Genomic DNA, 20,249 nt, shown 5'->3' with positions numbered 1-20,249 from the left:
TAGACCTGATTCACTCTGATGTTTGGCAAGCACCGGTTGTATCCTTGGGAGGAGCAAGATACTTTGTATCATTTATAGATGACTTCTCTAAGAGATGTTGGGTGTATCCAATTAGAAGGAAGGCAGATGTGATTGCAGTCTTTAAAACATGGATCCGGGATTCGGGTCGTGACAAGTTGATCATAGAAAACCATAACCCAAAGTTTTATCACCGTTGAGTTTTAAGTTGAATAAAAAAAATTATGATTAACTCGATTGAGATTTTAATAATTTGATGAACTTGATCTAAATTTGACTAGATTAAGATTGAGTTTGAAAGATTTGTGTTTTTTTTTAAATATTTTTAATAAAAATAATTAATTTAAATTCATAAATTAACTTAATAACTTAGTAATTCATCCATTATAGTTTTAAAACTTCACCTATAACAATAATACAAAAATAAGAGCAAGTCTATATTATGAGTGATTAACTTAAATTGATGTATTTTTTTTAAAGAATCAAAATAATATTATTTTAATAAAAAAATTAAAAACAAATCAATAAATTAATAATCATATTACAATCAGGTCAGATCCTATCAAATTGATAACTAATTCAGTTAATTTTTTTTATCAATTCAAGCTAGTCCAATCTCAAATTAGACAGGTTTTGTTGTTAAAATTTGTTATTGATCACTTTTTTTAATAATCTGATTAGCTTAGTATAAACTTGACTAGATTGAGACTGAGTTTTAAAAAAATATTTGTTAACAAAAATAATTGATTTAAATTAATAACTTATGGATTAACTTAATAATTTAGTAACTCATCCATTATAGTTTTAAAACTCCACCTATAACAACAAGAGCAATTTTATATTACGCGTCAGGATGATTAATTAATCTAATTTTTTTAAAGAATTAAAACAATATTATTTTGATAAAAAATAAAAATAAATCAATAATTAATAATCATATTACAATTAGGGCAAACTCTATCAAATCAATAATTGATTCAATTAATAATCATATTACAATTAGGGCAAACTCTATCTGATTCAATTAATTTTTTTTAACCAATCTAGACTAGGACAATCTCAAATAAAACAGGTTTTGTTGCAAAACTTTGTTATCCACCACTTTTTTTAACCCCCCTCCCAGGTATAGGTGCTGAACGCCTGTCTTATTCCCACATTCCTTGGCCTCCAAGTCTAGAGAATATAAGGTTCTTCCTTATCCCTTTCCCTTTCGCTTTGATTTTGGTCCCCATGGCATTCTTTGGAATTTTATAAAGTTTGGGCTATTATTTCAAGTTCAAGCTCGACAGGATCAAAAATCATTCGGAGTGATGTGATGTTCTTTCAAAATCAGTTACAGGCACCAGTGATGATTGGGTCACTCCGCTGTAATAAATCTAAACAAGGGTGTCTGGATTGTTTTATGCTATATTTGACATTTGTTCTAAACTTGAACTCAAAGTCGACCTTCCTTTTCTATTCCTTCACTCTTCTTGGATGGTATTTTTGTGGGTTTATCACTTTTTAAGATGAGTTGTACCCTATTTTATGTGGGGGGGTGTTTGGAACTCTGATAGATATTATGTTTTAAAGTGTTTTTTTATTTATATATACATCAAAATAATATTAAAAAAAATTAAAAACTCTACCTATCAGCACCTCTACCTATGTATTTTCATGCTTTAGTTTGAGATAAAAAAGAGAGTTCGTTAATGGTAGGTAGTTCACAACCTTGAAATAGTAGGGTTTATTAATATTTAAAAAAAAATAACTCATTTTTGTTTAAAATCAGATTTCACATCATATATTTGCTCAAAACTTCTAAGTATCTTGATGTAATAATATTATTAGAAAGATTTCTTAAAATTATTAGAATTCTTATATAATTATACCAAGTATATTTAAATGAGTGTGTGTAGTAGTAGTAATAATAATAATAATAAAGTATAGAGAATATAGAACTAACTAATGGAATTATTTATTTTTCTACATGAAATTCAAGGGATCTGAATGGGTTCCTGACAATTAAGGTCACAGTTAGTATAAATAAAACTAATCTTTATATCTCATGAATGCTCTTACCCTATCTTGTGGCTTTCTTGTATTGAAAATAACGAATAGCATTAGTATTTTACTAATTAATTATTTCATTAAATTATATTCAAATGAAGAATCAACTAATAGAATCGCACAGTTTAATTAATGGTCCTTAATTAGCTTTTCCTTGTGGGTTTTTTTTATAATTTCTTTATGATTAGTTTGAGATAATGTTATATTTCTCACTTAAAATTTGGTGAGAGTTTTTTTTTTTAATTAAGGAAATAAATACTTATCAATACGCTCTTATTTATCAATCACACTTTTTTTCAAAGATAAAAGGCAATCAATTATAAACTTTAACTTTTTATTATATTTTCAAAGATAAAAGGCAATCAATTATAACCTTTAACTCTCTAATATTTTTTGTCACATAATTTATTTATTTTTTTAAATGACAGTTACGTTTGCAACGCTTGAGTGACTTTAATTTGAATTAATAAAAGTACCCTTTAAAATAAATATATAATAATAAAAAAAGATTTGAACTTGGGTAAGCATAGTAATATATTTAATTTGTTTTCTTCTATACATCGGATTCTGTTGGCTTTGGACCTTGTATAAGACAGAAGCTAGCGGCGGCGGCATTCCCAACCTGACGGTGGTCACTGGTCATATCGGCGAAGTGCTACAGAGGATAGAGGAGAATTTTAATAACTTGACTCATGCAGGATGAGCAAATAGCAAACATGGGGAGAAAAGTGGCTTGGCTTGGAGTTCAGAATCTGCCTGGTTCGTGGTAACTAAACTATAAATTAGTATTTACAGTCTGACAAAATTAATTAATCAATCCTCATAAATTTAGAAAGGTGGCTTGGTTTGGATGTTCCTTTCTTCAATTTTATATTTGTTTCGGTTTTTATTTTTATTTTTTTTTGTTTTTGCGAAATAAAAAGAAAAGAGAAATTAAAGGAACATGTAAGATGAAGAGATCTAATCAGTATGGATTAAGGATGGGAAGTATTGGTTAAGGGACTGTTTAGTCATTTTTATGCTATAAAAACTAGTTAATTAATTTTAATAAAATGTATGAATTTATTTATTTATTATTATTATTTTAATAATTCATGATAATGAACCCATTTGTTATAGTAGTATGGTTATTTTTTAAAATTTCTTTAAAAAAATATAAACAAGATAAAATTTATTTTTGATAGCAATATATCAAAATTATTTAAAAATTTTAATTTAAAATGAAAATGAAAATAAATAAAAAATTATTTTTTCTTTTAAAAAAAAAAACATTATTAAAACACCAAACCCTACTACAAAGTGAGAAAGAGATGCGTCATTATTGCTGGTGAACTGGAAAACAGAGAAAACAATGAGAGCATCTAATCACCTTTAACTTTAATGATGCAAGGTTTCTTACGTCATAAAAGACAAAGAAACATTCTTCAGTGAAAGTTCATAAACATTTTCTGCATTCCTTCATCTTATTGTCTAGTGAAAATTAACGGGCAACCATTTCAGAATAACACATGAAATTCTGTTTTACACGCGGGTGCAGCACAGATAATTGCTAGTGGATTGAATGTTGCCTTTCATCATAATAATATGATCAGAGTACTGCTGCCTTTGTCTTTGTTTGAGAACGTAATTTCATTCTATGACGTTGAAATTTGAATTCCAGAACTCTTGAAAAGAGTAAATTACATTGATTCGTTCATGATTTCTGAAAGAAAACGGAAGGAATTCAGCTTCTGAGTCTCAACAAGCATGGCAAGGGCGTTGCCGCTGAAACAACATTCCGATCATGGGCTGACTGGAAAGTATGGACCTGTGACATGCTCGGCATCAACGTGTTCCACAAAATTAAAATTTAAACTGAGACATACTCAGCCCCAACGTGTTCCACAAAATAGAAGTTAAATCAGCAATCATAGTATTCGAATCTTCGACAACATTGTTAAAATCAAAGCCAAAAGAGAGAGTAAAATCAGTTACATTAATTAGAGGCAGGACCTTATCCAAAATTATATCCCTGGTGCGCTTTAGAGCTTAAACCCCGTCTGAAGCAAGGTATTCATTCTAGCTTTGACATATAAATACAAGTCTCGGATCAGCTAACCAAATCCATACCAACACAAGCTGTTCACTCCTCTCTCTTTCCCTCTTAGAATTTGAATCTATATAGTTTTCTTTGACATCGATGGCAGTGGTACCTCAAAAGACGAGGCGTGAACGCAGTATGTTTTCATCATCGGATGACACTGCAATGATGAAGCAAATTCAGGCCACTCATGCTCCTGATGGCCGTGAATTTTCAGTGAAGCCTCTTCTTCATATTGTCGAGGACATTTTCCTCCGCGCCACTCCTGCCCTAGGCATGACCAGCATTGTTCAGCAGCAGGTATTTACGTAACCAGAAGTACTGCCTCTTGCATGCTATATTTTTATGTGCTTATTATATTGGCATGATAATTTATTCAGCATTATTATTATGTTTCTGATCGTCACTGGTGACTTCTATATTTTAGGGAGCTCATCAAGCACAACTTGATGAATTGGAAGAGAAGGCTCTTCAAAATGGCTTTCACGAAACGATCGAGATGCTGTCTTACAATATCAACAAGATTTCCTGCGAGGTAAGTTTGGACAGAAAAGATTTGTGGGTTTATAAATTCATGATGTTTAAAGACACTTATGAATACGCTGCTTTTTTCCAACAGATGTCCTGCAAGTGTTCTGGAGGTGGAGATGCACATGCAACAACTTTGGCAATATTCAACTTGGTATCAAACTACTCGTGGGACGAAAAGGTGGTGCTAGCGTTAGCTGGATTTGCCGTGAACTATGGGGAGTTTTGGCTTGTCGCCCAGCTTTACCTTACAAACCCACTAGCTAAAGCGGTTGCACTTTTGAAACAATTGCCGGATATAATTGAACGAGCTGACAATCTGAAGCCCAAGTTTGAGGAACTTACAAGCCTTATCAAGGCCATGATGGATGTGGCCCAAGGCATATTTAAGTTCAAGAAGCTTCCGTCTCAACACACCCTGACACTCCAGAAATGTTAACTGCCACTGCGCATATCCCCACTGCTGTTTACTGGACCATCAGGAGTATTGTGGCTTGCGCATCACAGATTATGGGGCTTATTGGCATGGGTCATGAGTATGTGTTTCCTTCTCCATGAAAAATTTGCTCCATTCCCAACCAGTATACATGTTGCTTCTCAATGACTTGCTTATATCAATCCGAAATATTTTTGCACCAGAATAGCATATAGACAAGCTCAGTCTACTCTGGCTCTGGTCATGAAAGTAGTAGAGAACGGTTTGCACAAGCATGCAAAGCAGCCAAAAGTAGAGTGAAAAGGGTGCTAAACTTTTCTTTTGCATCTCACTATCTGCTCCACAGGTACATAGCATCCACAACAGAGGCTTGGGACCTATCAAGCTTGCCCACGAGGTTCATAACATTCACAGCTATCTCATCAAGCAGCCCACCCTTTTGTTTTCAGCACATAGGTGAGTCCGAGCCCTCTCAAACAACTGCAATTCATATCAAGCAGTATATTATAATATTCACCATTTAAAAAAATTATGTTTTGATCCAAAATACATGCTGGATGGTAATAACTAGTGATCTCTCTGTGGCCAAGATGAGAAAATGCATATTTAAGTATTTCAAACGCTTGGAAGCCTGTTCGAAGCTTTCCACATTGACAACATGAAGATTCTAAAGGCTTTGATTTATGACAATGACGGTCAACTACCACTCTTTGATGGTTCCACCAAGAAAAGGGTTCGGTTATTGTTCTGTTCTTTCAGTCCATTTTATTCAGATTGTGTTGCTGTTAGTTAATTCACTGGATGATAGAGACCAGAGAGATTGTTGAGTATAAACTGCATGCGGTCTTGCTTGAAATCTTACCACATAATAGTTATGCAGATATCAATCATACTTCCTGACGAGAATGTTTGTCAATGATCCTCCTATATGAATATACAAGGATAAAACAGATTTCCCACTGTTAATTACAGGCAAGCCTTGATGTGTTGAGAAGGAGGAGTGTGATCCTGCTGGTTTCGGACCTTGAAATCTCCCACAAAGAGCTTTCAATCCAGCAACAAATGTACAGTGAGGTGCGGGAGCAACCAGGAAGGCCAGAGAGCCAGTATGAGGTTGTATGGCTCCCAGTTGAGGACAGATCATCCCCGTCGAGTGAAACAAAGCAAAAGCTGTTGAAGGATTTTCAAAGGATGATGCCATGGTACTCTGTCTATCACCCTTCATTGATAGATGTTGCAATCATCAAGTACATCAAAGAGGTGTGGCAATTCAACAAGAGGCCCTAGCTTGTGTTTTGGATCCACAAGGGAGAGGAGTCAACCCCAATGCAATCCACATGATGTGGATTTGGGGAAGCCTGGCTTTCCCTTTCACCAGCTTAAGGAAGGAAGCACTCTGGAAAGAAGAAACCTGGAAAATCGAGCTATTGGCAGATAGCATTGATCCAATGATCTTGTCTTGGGTATAGCTGTGCTCCCTTGCATGCATAATCAAACTAAAATGCAGTCTTTATCTCAACATCTATCGACATCATCTACTACTTGCAATTTCTCAGCAGAGGGATTCAAATTTCCCAACTTGAAACTGATTCATAAACTAGACTACAACCCGACTGGTGAACATGAATTTCGTACGCGCATTATTCATGAATTTTACACAACTAATTAATTGTTATTGCAGATAGATCAAGGGAAGTACATATGCTTGTATGGTGGGGAGGACATGGAGTGGATCCGTAAATTCGCCGTTACTGCAATAGAAGTTGCGAACAAGGCCGCTACAACGTTAGAAATGCTCTAAGCAGGGAAGAGCAACCCCAGGGAGAAAGTTAGGAAAAAAATAACTCTATTATTACGACCGAGAAACTTAGCCATGTATTGCCAGACCTCACTTTGATCTGGTTCTTTTGGGTGACGATGGAGAGCATGTGGCATTCCAAGGCGCATCACAAGAGGACTGTAGAGAATGACGCCATCATGCAGGAGATAGTGAGAATGCTCAGCTTCGATGGAAGTGATCAAGGATGGGCAGTGATCAGCAGGGGACCTACTGATATGGCCAAGGCAAAGGGATAAACCATATTGAAATCTTTTGTTCCCTTTGAGGTATAGAGGGAGGGTGCACGGGAAGAGGGTTTTCTGCCTGCACTGATTGATTACCTCCATGAACACCATAGAGGGGCTACAGGGAGCATCCCAGGGAGGGTTGTTTGTGGTGAATGCGGCCGTCCAAAGGAGAATTTCTTCTGGTATTAGAATTGTAATATGATGCTTATAATTAATGAAACCAGGTGTTGTTTGCTGTAACATGTCCAGTTCTACATGTCCATTTTACTTAGCAATGTTCTTAGCACTCATCAGAAAATCTACAAGAAATCAGAGCATATCTTAGGCCTCGATGACAAGGATTTGATTTAGAATATAAAGCCATTAAACTTTGGGGATTTGAATCCATACTCAAACCTTGATGACTTCCCAGTAACTGATTCATATTTCTTATTGCGTGTGGCGTTTTCAATTTCGTTTCCCCCTTGGAAGTTCTTGAAGACTTGAAATTAACCTTTCGATCTTTGAACACTCTTTGTCTCAGATCCTTGTTCGAATAGATTGTTTATTTCGTGGGGCTTCGATCAATTTCATTACCATAAAATTTCTTTAAAAAAAAATGTGGAAAACAAGAGACCAGATCGAAAATGAAAGATAGGAATGTACCAGGAGACAGGTAACACGGTGCTGGAAGCAAAACACCGTGCTGTTTAATACTGGTAATAACATCAATTAATTTATGCTTCGGAAACATGAATTTCTCCCACTAATTACAAGGGAGAGTTCACCAGTAGGAAGCAACAGCAAGATAAACACCAAGTTATCATAAAGATGGAAATTAATTAAAAGTGTTGCAAACCCAGCCATGAAACCAACTACGCATTTCCAAGGAAACGTAGCATGTATTATACACATACATACATAAGTATATATGAAAGGGTTTGGGATTGCAATAAATATACGCTTCCGTTGACACGTCCTTACGGAACTGTAAAAGCCATTGAAGAACGCAACGCCTATCGAAAGCGATCAACAGCAAACACAAAAACAAGAAACACAAACAAATTGAGACTTAGAACAAGTTGATCTACACGTAGAAGAGAGGAGGGATGAGGAGGGAAGTGCGGCGTTAGGGATTCTTATGCTTCTTCTAGTGCGTCTGCTAGGGGTTTTATTTATATAGAGTGGATGTGATTTCCTTTTCGTGACATGACAAGAATGCCCCTCAAGCGAAGGCCCAGAATGATAATTAATGGAAGCCAACACGGATGGGCTTCAGTCCAACCGGTACTTCTGAGGCGCGTCGGTTCGGGTTGGGTTGGGTTGGGTTGTGTAGGTTAAGACCTTCCTGTATTTTGAATTCACAAAAAAACTGAAGAGAAAGTGGGGATTTTGTTGTACTCACTTGAATAGTGTTTTTTTTTATAATTATTATTTTTTAAAAAATTATTTTTTAATATTATTTTTATTTAATATTGAATTTTATAATTTTTTTAATTTATTGTTTATGATACTTTTTCAGTCTTATTATCTAAACTACAAATTTGATGGGTTTATTAAAATTAATATTTTAATTAATTTTTCTTTTAATTTTATAAAAAATTTATTGTTTATGATACTTTTTCAGTCTTTTTATCTAAACTGCAAATTTGATGGGTTTATTAAAATTAATTTTTCTTTTAATTTTATAAAACATTTATAAAAGAAGGGATTTTTTTCTTTCTCTCCTTGCAAACTGTATTCACTATAATAGTAAATTTTTTTTCTTTCTTTGGATTTTGGAAAAAGAAAACCTATATTTTTTTTGAAAAAAATCAATTTTATCCTAAAACATTAAGTTTGTTGAGAATCTAACTTCATTATTTTTTTAATTTTTTTCATATGGTTATCTCAATCTGATGACTCAAACTACAAGTTTGATAAGTTGACTTAAGTTTATTCGAGTCATTTTTTATATTTTTAATTAACTTTTAAATTTTATCTTTTAATATTATATTTATTACGGATTGACCTTTATGATTTTTTTCAATTTACTTTATATAAAATTATCCTAGTCTCATGACCCCAGCTATGGATTTGACAAATTAACTTAGTTGGCTTGATTATTTTTTTATTTTTTTCATTAACTTTTTTTCTCAATTTTATCCTTCAATATTGGGTTGACTAGAAATTAGCTTCATGATCTATTATCAAGTTAATCTTGTGAATAGGATCAAGTATTTAGTGGATTAACATGAGTTGACTTGAGTCGATTAGTGGATTAACATGAGTTGACTTGAGTCAGTTTTTTATTTTTTTTTAATTTTATCTTTTAACACTAGGTTGATGGAGAATTTAGACTCATAATTTATTTTAACTTTTTTCTATTGGGTTATCTTGATTTGATGATTTGAATTACGATTTTGTCAAGTTAACTCAAGTAGACTTAGGTTATTTTTTGGTATTTTCTAAATTTGTTTATTTAATTTCATCTTTAACATTAAGTTTATTTTTTAATAATTTATTTTGATTTACTTTTTATTAGGTTATCATATTTTCATGTCCCGGTATGTGAATTGACAGGTTGTTAATTTTTAAAAACTAAATGTTTTTCTTTTATTTTGTTCTTCAGTATTTTGTTGATTGGTTATATTTTTTTATATTATTTACATGAGAGTGTCCAAGACTTATGACCCAAATTGGATGTTTAATTGGTTAATTTATGTTTTTTGTATCTTTTTAAATTGAATTTTTCACTCAATTTTATCTTCCAATATTTTATTATTTTATATATTCTTTTATGTTATAATATTAATTAAAGATGTGTTTTTATATTTTATTTTATTAAATTTCATTTCATTTTAGCTTTTCTATCAAGTAAGATTATAAAAATGTTTTCATAATTTTAAAGCATTGTTTTTGTGCATGTCATAATGATTAAAAACAATTCTTAATTCTTACTATTTATCATGGTTGAATTTTTTTTATTATCATATAAATTAAAAACAAAGTTATTAAATCTATTTAGATCTATGAAAATTATCATATTGAAATCATAAAAAAAAAAAGTTTATTTCTAGAAAATATACTCATAATAACTTAACATTTTTTTATGTGAATTGTTTTTATTTGATTCATGACATGGTTCGAGTCATAGTCTAAGTCATCGATATAGTAAGAGTTAGAGTATGAAATTTTAGTTTAATATTTTTTTAAAAAAATCTTACCTCTTTAATTAAAATTTAACTAATTAACAGTAATAAAACAATATTATTTCCTTTTGTTTTATAATTAACCTGCTAGTGTTTATATCATAAGAAAATAGGTACTGAGTGCACCATCTTTAACTTTCAAAATTAATAAGGACCGATTGTGAAGAGGAAATTATTGATTTTTCTTCTCAAGTTATTTTGTTTATTGGAATAATATTTTTTTTAATTTTATTTATAAATATTAAATTTATTGAAGATTAAATTTTATGATTTATTTTAGTTTATTTTTTGCAAGGTTATATTAGTCTTATAACTTGAGTCGCAAGTTTTACAGATTAACCCGGTTGACTCAGCTTTTTTACATCTTTTTTTGTAACTGATTTTTTTTTATTTTATCATTTATTATTTGGGTTGACTAGAAATTAAATTTTATAATTTATTTTAATTTTAATTTACTATGAGGCTGTTTCAGTCTCATAACTCGAGTCAAGAATTTTGCGGGTTAAACTACGTTAACTCGGCAAGTTGCGAGTTTGATAGGTTGACTCATATCACTTTTTTTTTTTTAATTTAATCTTTCAATGTTGAACTAATTAAAAATTAAGTTTATAATTTATTTTAATTTATTTTTTATTAAGTTATTTCAATCTCATAATTAAAGTTTGACAGGTCATCCAGGATTGACTCATATTTTTTTATCTTTTGTTTTAATTGATTCTATTCATCGTCATTCTTTAACATCAAGTATTACAATTTGGCTTTAATATGTTTTTTATATTTGTTTCATTTGGAGTTATTACAATCTCATTACTCTAGTTATAAATTTTAATTGTTAACCCGAATTGACTCAATTTAAATTCAATTTATTATTGTTTTAATATTTTTTTAAAAAATTTATATCATTTTTTTTATTCAAACTATATTTTATTTTTCTAATATTCAAGTTATCTTTAAAATTATCAAGTTAACCAGATCATGTCAAATTAATTTATACTTAATTTAAAGTTTTTTTTTTTTAAATACAATAATAATACTTAAACATTTTTTAATTTTTTTTAAATGATCGAATCTATAAAGTGGGTCAATGATCGAGGCTAGCAACTAATTTACATAACTTCACACGTATTACATTAAAAATTAAAAATTAAATCTAAATGACTTGCGATAGTCATTAGCAAAGCAATGATTGGTAATTAAGAGGGGCAAAATCTTAAGATTTTCATAAGCTATTACAAGGCCGAGTAATATTTAGAAAAATAACATCACAACATGGATTTTTTTTGTTAGACTAAATTAGTAAAATATAAAGTCCATATAAAATATGTATCATAAACATCCATGTAATATCATCATTTAAAAAATAAATCAATTTAAGTTATATAAATTTAAATTGTTTGATTTAGGGGTTTTTCGGTGAGCTCGGTTTCTATAAAGACGAGAGTGTTCTGAATTGTAATAATCTAAGTGCCACACATTTGGCTAGAGATCACATGTTTTAGGAGAGAACAAAGCTCATTGATATCAAGAATTTCGTTTGAGATATTATCATTTTGATGATTTTTGTAGGGTGGATTTATATTATAAATAATCCAACTTAATTATGTGTTGATAAGTAGGCTTAGCTCTATAGGGTTTGACGGTGAAGATAAAGGGTTTTGAATATCAAGGGAATTTTAATCTTAATTATATAAGGACTTGACAATAGAATCCTTATGGTTTTAGAATTTACTTGGCTTAGCAATTAAATTGTAACCAATCTTTTCCCTAATGGGAAAGAATTATTAGACTCTCTTTCTCTCTCTTTTGCCAAATTATATTCTCTTGTAAGTTATTATTTATGTGAGGATTGAGTGCACTTGAGATTTGAAGTTAAAGTTATTTAAAGTTGCATTGAATTTTATAATAGTAAAGTTTATCATGTTTTATATTTCAATATATATAGGTACCATGTAAAATCATCATTTAATTATTTTTTTCTATTTATTATGATATTATTTTATATACTAGCCCGTGATCCTTTAAATATTTTTAATGATTTACTCTACAGTATTCATAAATATAATTACGTTGGATTCAGGTTCATAGTTGTAAAAAAATTATTTTAATATATTTTATAAATTATAAATTCAATTTATTTATTTATTTTATTTAAGCAAAATAGATACACCGTCTCATGTTAATATTGAATTATTTTCATCGAACTGTATCAGAGACGAGTATACAATATAAATTATAGGTATCATAATACCTTTAATGTTAGGTCTGAATTTACATCTTATATTTATATTAAATTCTATCTACCTTTCATTTCTTTTCAAGCAAAAAGACAAGCATGTTTTTTTTGTTATATCAAAGAAATTTAATAGAAAGTCCATTGACAAAATCTCTAGAGCCAAAATATTTTTAAATAAAATAAAAACAAATACTTAATTCACAAACTATCAAGTATAAAAACAAAAGGAATTGATGGTATAAAAACAAAAGAAATTGATGGTATACAAGTTGATCAAGTTTCAAAAATCTCAACCAACCACACAACCTTTAATATTTATTTTTTAGAGGTTTTATTTATATATTGTCATTTATAATATCATATTATCTATCTTAACAAGTTAAATCAAATTAAATAATATAAATATTATATCCATCAGAGTGATTTTTTCAAAACCTTACTTTAATCAAGACTTTAACATTAGTTCTGACTAACATTATCACAAGTATAGGCAAATGAAAAGGGATTTCATATTTTATTTTACATTAGCGTTGGATACAAATTTACAGATACTCGTTTTGTAGTATTCAATAATATATCAGCTACTTCAAAATAATAACAATTCAAAGCCATTTCGTACGAGTTGAAAAAACTGCCCCCATCTAGATTCTGCTGCGCTCCTTCACCACTGGTAATATCATGAGGAGACAGCAATCCATTTTCTCTGACCATGCCCTGTTTCCCAGCTCTTTCTTGAATCTATCTTTTCTGCGATTTGCAAAGGTGAATTTGTGGGAGACAGCTCAGGACTTTATACATATCCTCAGGATTTGATAGCAAAGCCTTTTTGGCAGCTTTACATAAGTCCAAGATGCGTGCATGGATAAAATATTACAATTATCATCTTCCAAAACAGAACAATGAGCACTCAACTTGGCAAGTTGACTGTGCAATGCTTGTCCAGGCAATGCCCTATCGTGGCTACCGTCGGAACTAACAATGACAGAATTTTCTTTTCAAGAAACTCTTGCCTCCAGGAATTGCATGCAGTTCAAGGAATAATCAAGCTGAAGAAATCATTGTTGATGGATGACAACATTTTGATATTGATCTCTCTCGGTTATATTTCCTTCTGAATCAAATTATTTCGTTAATTCTTGAACACCCATCCGTAAGCTAAGAGTTCTCGAATATATATATTGCAGAAAATAATTGTTTTTTATACAAAAGTAGCAGGTTCGAGTCCCATGCATGAACTAGCTATATTTCTTCATTTTTTTACGCTTGAATTGATCGATCAGATCAATTATTTCACTGATATTCAACGATCTGAGCATATTTAATTAGATTCTATAATTATTTATCATATTTGAATGATCTTTTCAAATCAATTTATCAACAAGACTACAAAGCCCGTCGGTCCTATCCAAATCAAATGTTCAATTAAGTTGATGACTTATCAATTTACAATAATTACTTTTACTTTTAAAATCTTATCTGGGTTCATTTACTCTTGTTGATACGACATCTCATGAAGAACACCAGCCTTAAATACATGCATGTCATCATTTAATAAACAAATTATCACTAAACTAACATGCATCCACACTTAAATATTTTATTGTATAAAATAAAATATTGTACACTTATTTGAATAACATTAAAATAAAATACTCATTTATAAAAATAAGATAAGCTAGGTCACTTAAGATCATGTTACCCCTTCATACAAGATATTTCAATGCAACTCCCAAGTCCTTTCCCCACTTTACGCTTGCTTATTTTAAGCATTTAATATTTAAGCTGTGTAATCAATGTTCAAGTGTTGACTTTACCCATTTTTAATCTCATGATTAAGTCATAATCCCTGGTTTATGCAATGGACATCGGTCCATGCACAATCTTAATTAATTATAAACCGATGGCAATGGACATCGGTCCATGCACAATCTTACTTAATTAATTATAAACCGATAAAGAAAGTGGCAAGGAGACAGATTCATGTGCTTACCTCTGCTAATTGCTTGTTTAACGGTTGTATAAGACAAGAAATCACGTTTAGATTTGTGTACTTAATTCTACTTAATTGGAGATTACATTGGAAAAGCAGCGTGAGAAATCTTATTTACTAGAGTTTAATCAGGTTGCAAGAATGAGCTCATGAAATAACTTTATCATTAAATATATATTGTGATCAAATCATGGAAGTTCTACTCTTATAATACCTCTACACGGACGAAACTAGCATGCATATGACTTCATTTCAATTTTTCTACTCAGTGTGGATTTTTTTTTTTGTTGCAATCTCAACTAATGTGCGTTACAGATCACAGCCCTAAATCAGGAATTCGTGGGGTCGGTGATGTGTTTTTTCTACTCAGTGTGGATTTTTTTTTTTTTTTGCAGTCTCAACTAATATGCGTTACAGATCACAGCCCTAAATTAGGAATTCGTGGGGTCGGTGACGTGTGGTGAAATAATTATTAATATTTGACCCAATTTAGCATCGAACTGTGAATACTTGGGGAATGTGATCCAATTGTGTTATAGTAATAAAAAATGTAATTATTATTTTTTGGGGAGACCATATAATTTTCGTGCTGTGCTGTGGTGAAATAATTATTAATATGAGCCATGCCTCAAATGTTCACATTATCTTCTTCAATGCTTTTACCAACTTGACACTACAGTCTATCATGCACCAGGCTTTCTGCCTTGGATGATCCTTACCTCCATATCTCAACTTGCCAACTTGGTCACGCCCGCCGACCAACACCCTTTCCCTTTGCTTCCTTCTTGACAGCCTGGGCTATACAATGGCACATATAGAGGCATGATCATGTAATAAAATAGCTAGTATATTTTGTAGATAAATAAAAAGAATTTTATTATATATCAGAAAGATAAGAAGTTTTGTCATAATGTATAATATAAGTTTATACAAGGAATATGGATGGAAGATTTGAAAGGAAAGACACTATATATATTATGTAAAATAAATATTTTTTTTGTTTTCAGAATTAATTAATTATATATGGCATCCTTGTATTAAGAGTCATCTTTTGAATTCTACAAGATCTAAAAAGGTGTGTCTTTTTAAATTTATGAACATATTAATATGAAATTGTGTTGTTTTTTTATAAATATAGATCAGTTTGATAATAGCAAAAATCAATTAGAAAACAATCCTTTTTTCTTTTTATTTTTTTCTACAAACTCTTTATTTATATTTATTAGAAACAACACAAATTTTTCAAAAACTTGTAGAAGTTGTTGTATATAAATAATTTAAAATTTTATTGTTTCTTAAAATATATATTTACATGGTAATTTTGCCGGTTTAAAGTTTGCTTGCTATACCAACCCAGATAACGTAATTAAGATTTATACATGTTGGTGAGCCAATTTTTTTAATAAGCAAAATGATTTGGTATTAAAATAACATACCCTGCATTTCATTCTTGTGGCGAACAACCTCGAAGAAACGTATCCTTTTCTATGTGCACTCGTATTTGTCTCGTCTTTGACAAATTTTCCAGCATTGTTTTTCTTCGTTTTTAGCTAGGCTGTCTAAACAAAGAAGAAACTACAAAATAATTGTACGGTCAATGTTCATGCGTCCGGGCAAAACCTGGAAGCTTTATGCTTGCTGTCTTGCACAACCTGCTAACAAATGTAAAAGGAATATATATATAAGGAGAAGCTTCATGCAAAAGGTTCTAAAATTCAGAGGGGGGCCCTTTGCTTTGGTCATCGTTGTTTTTCGTGGCCGTTCTCTTTGAATTTACTTTCATTTCGATGCTTAGACGACACTGCAATCATCGCCGTAAATAGCAAGGGGAGAGAAGACGAGCGGGGATCATGTTTCGAGAATTAATCCCCTTTTCCCCCAAGCTATGGATATGGTGAGAAATACAAGACCAGCAATTTTGACATCCTAAACCTAGAAGTTGACTCATGGCCTCACATATTACGTTGAATCTACCCTTTTGCCCCCCTATAAACATATAGACCTAACACTAACACGGTCGCTAGCAATTAGTTTCTCCAGACTCCATGTCCTTTTTTTTTTTTTTCTAAACACCAGTAAGTATCTGAAAGTTCATTTCACTCTAACTAGTTCGATCGAGTTAGGTCAAAACTCTCTCAACTATAATATGTTTCATATATAAGGCTTGAATTCAAAACTTTATTTAAAAGAAGAAAAAAAGTGCGGAATCACTTGAACCAACTACTGTTGCTTGGTTACACAGTATTAAATTGCATTATAATTTTTTTCTTTTCTTTTCTGTGGTCTGCAATTTCAAATTTTCTTTAATTCCAACTGATATTAAAAAATAAAAAAAATGCTATTTTAATATATTTACAAATAAAAAATACTTTAAAATCAATTACAAACGCACTTCCAATTAACCTGAAACTAAATCCTCTTGCTAGAACCTTCAGAGGAGATGCTTCTTCAGTTTGGTAGACTTCCATTATTTGGATTTCAGAGTCAAAATATCGAGTGATTGGCCCCAAAGAATTTTGCAATGAATGAGCTAGGTCAGAGCTTGATAAAGGATCTCTTCAAGAATAGTCTTCACGTGTCGGCACATTTCTTGCACCTTCTTTGACATTGATTTACACCATTTTACCAGCAGCTTTGTCAGCACGTCGGAATCTTTTTTTTTTTTTGGTCGTGGTTGAGTGCCGAGGAAAATTGAAAAGTTAGACACGTAAAGAATAATTAATCCCAGCTGAGCAAGAGATGTTTACCAAGTCTCCCAACAGTCAACTGTGGTAATTTCTTACCAACTTGGCAAGCAATTTCCATTGATGGTTTTGTTGACCTTTATTTTATCTAGATAGGATGGAGGGACTGAACGCTTTGTTGAAACAACGTTATTGCAAAAGTAACAGCCGAGTAAAATGCTTGTTTAATAAAATAATTGTTTTTTTTTTTTTAACCCGTAATTAGCTTGCTCTCTCACATTTCCATGAAAACAGTACAGAACTTGGCATCCTCAGCATTTTTCTTGTGGTATATGTAATTAATTTATGTTCCTAATTAATGGTTCCGGATGATGTAGAGAAAAATCATATGACATGAGGGATTGTCGGTTGATTTAGGTCTCTTTAAAAATATTTTTTATATCAGCGTCCAATTCATACAATTTATAGACATAAAAAATTTTAAAAATTAATTTTTTAAAATTTTAATTGAAATGCAAAATAAAAAATCCTCAAGAAATCATCAATGTTTGAGTTCTCTCATTGGTCAATGGATTATACACACACACACACACACACACACACATATATATATATAAAGGGATCCGTTTACATGTATGGAGATGTGAAAGATATTAATTATATTTTGTATCCAATTGTGATGAGTATCCATAAATTCCAAATGTAGTGAGTTTTTTATTATGATGAAGTTGGAAAGTTCAGTAATTTAATGACAATATGAGAACAAAAGGTCTTTATTTATAGAAAAAACACAGTGATATTTGTGAAGAAGAAAAAAAGAAAGGTGGAGACTGAATTAATTAATTTTTTTATTTAAGAAAAATGTAAAAATTAAGTTAATCACGCCATTGTATTAATTAAGACGACATGACATGCCAACTAATTAATTAATGTGGTCACCTTTATGTCAGGCATACTGTCGCCCTTCTCTCGCTGGCTAGGTACATACACAATCACAAACTATTGATGAACACACATGCAAAAGGCCAATCACATGATTAATTCAAAAACAAAAAATACAGTTCAAATAATTAATGCAGCCAAAGTGAATGAGAGGCACGCATTTATCGAAATAATTTTTGTTTTTTTTTAATATTTTACAAATTCATTTTTGGAGTATCTTTGGCTGCAAGGTGAAACCGACAACTGCCACTTCTTAATTTCTCCGTCTAGAGTGCCACTAAACACCGAAACGACATCGCTATCGTTATCCCTGACGGCAGCCAAAGTCTTCACCGGTTTCTGATGCCCGTCAAGAACAGACAAACAAATGTACTTCCCGTCATGCCCCTCTTTCCAAATCCTAACCGTCCGATCAGCTGACCCACTCAGCAACAAATCAGAGATGTTAATCAAACTCAGGATGGCCTTATTATGTCCCCTTAAAGCTCCAGTCACCACCATATGGTTAGCACTGTCCTCTTTCTCCCACACCAAAATAGAACGGTCACAAGCACCTGAAAACAACACCGATCCGTCGTCGTTCAAGGCCAATGCATTAACGGCCGATTTATGCTTCTCCAAAGTAGCTACCAACACGTGTCGCTTCTCGTTTAACGGTTTGCCCCAAACCCGAATCCTACAATCCGCTGACCCAGTGTAAACCATGCCGTCAACGGAGACAGCCACAGCGTTGACTGCGTCCTCATGAGCTTTGATAGACTCTAGACATTGCAAATCACTGGCCCTCCATATCTTCAAGCTCCTATCCCAAGAAACAGAATAGATCAAACCGTTGTTATAGTTAACTGCAAGACCTGTAACGGCATCAGCGTGCTTTATCCACAGCAGCTTCTTGTGACGCCGAACATTCACGTAGTTCTTAGGGAGAACGAAACGGCGTAAGCGGTCGTTGAGCGTGGGGAGAACTGTTACCAACTTGTGGTGTTTGGTAGTTGACGATATCTTCCAGGCACGGATTTTACAGTCTTGGTGAGCAGTGAAGATTTTTCCGTCACAGAAAGAGACTGACTTGACGGAGCCCAAGGAGGAATCTTTATTGTTGAAGGAATCGACAAGGGATAAGTTGGTTCGATCATAGACATTGATTTCGTGAGAGGAAGCAGCATACAGAAGGTTATCTTGAACTACTAGACAGGTGATCGGCAGGTGACTTTGCTGGGGTTTAAGAGAATTTATGCAAAGAGAAGAGACGTTGAAAGTTTCGGGTGTGATTTTTTGGAGGGAAGGGACAGAAGGAAGAGTCTGGAGGGAGAGATTGCTTTGAAGGCTGCTGACACTGCTTGTCGCGGTACTAGTGGTCGATGGAGTGCTGTCGGAGGAGCTGCTTGTGTCGGAAGCAAGATGCTTCGGAGGCTGTGATTGGCTATTTGAGAAGGAGAAAGTGGAGTCTAGAGTGGAATTGGTGGCGCAGGTGGAGGCTAGCCATGATCGGACTCTCATGGTTGGTAGCTTAGATCCTTGATAGAACGAAGGCAGGAAGGAAAATCTGGCAGAAAGTAGATGGGAAACTCCTATCCTATATAGTAGAACGAGGGGAAGGTGCTAAATTAAAGAGATGTCCCGTAGACGGTCAGAAAGGACAGTACGATCCATCCGAGGTTCTGAACGGGCGGTTGGAGGGAGAATGTGGAATGGTATCGCGTCTCTTCTTACCTTTGATCTATATGTAGAGAAGATATAGCAAGTAGGGGTATTATAGTAATCGAGGAGAGATAAAGTGGGGTGGGTCCTAACTCCTAACAGGTGCTTTACAGTGAGAGTTGGGGTGGCCAAACGACGCGTTTCTATTGTACCCGTAAACAAAAACAAGGAATGGTATTGTTGGTGGCTTATCTTCCTTGTTTCATAAATGGGTCCTCTGGGTTTTGATTTGTCTTTTCTTTTTAAGAAATTGATGGCGATGGCGATATCTCCACAGGGCTGGCGGAGAAGAGGAGGAGGACGCTCAAGCTGTCTAATTTGAATATAAGTTCTAATAACATTAGAGACAAA

At 32.5% G+C, this 20,249-nt stretch overlaps 1 protein-coding gene and 1 pseudogene across 1 annotated transcript; one reads left to right on the top strand and one right to left on the bottom strand.

The window, feature by feature from the left end:
• The first annotated feature begins 4,144 nt into the window (after positions 1-4,144).
• LOC105138100 (uncharacterized) lies at positions 4,145-8,182 on the top strand (annotated as a pseudogene).
• Positions 8,183-18,261: 10,079 nt separating this feature from the next.
• LOC105138070 (WD repeat-containing protein 48 homolog) lies at positions 18,262-19,937 on the bottom strand. Its single transcript, XM_011044063.1, has one exon. It carries the CDS (start codon positions 19,695-19,697, stop codon positions 18,384-18,386), a length of 1,314 nt encoding a protein of 437 aa, XP_011042365.1. The 5' UTR covers positions 19,698-19,937; the 3' UTR covers positions 18,262-18,383.
• Positions 19,938-20,249: the final 312 nt, after the last annotated feature.

Source organism: Populus euphratica, unplaced genomic scaffold (assembly GCF_000495115.2).
Source record: "Populus euphratica unplaced genomic scaffold, PopEup_1.0 scaffold317.1, whole genome shotgun sequence".
NCBI lineage: Eukaryota > Viridiplantae > Streptophyta > Magnoliopsida > Malpighiales > Salicaceae > Populus > Populus euphratica.
The sequence above is the reverse complement of the archived record's forward strand: the minus strand, read 5'-3'. Positions and strand labels throughout refer to the sequence as shown.

Bases quoted from the DNA above. Each gene is read 5' to 3' on its own strand.
- LOC105138070 (XM_011044063.1), bottom strand. From the start codon at position 19,697: ATGAGAGTCCGATCATGGCTAGCCTCCACCTGCGCCACCAATTCCACT.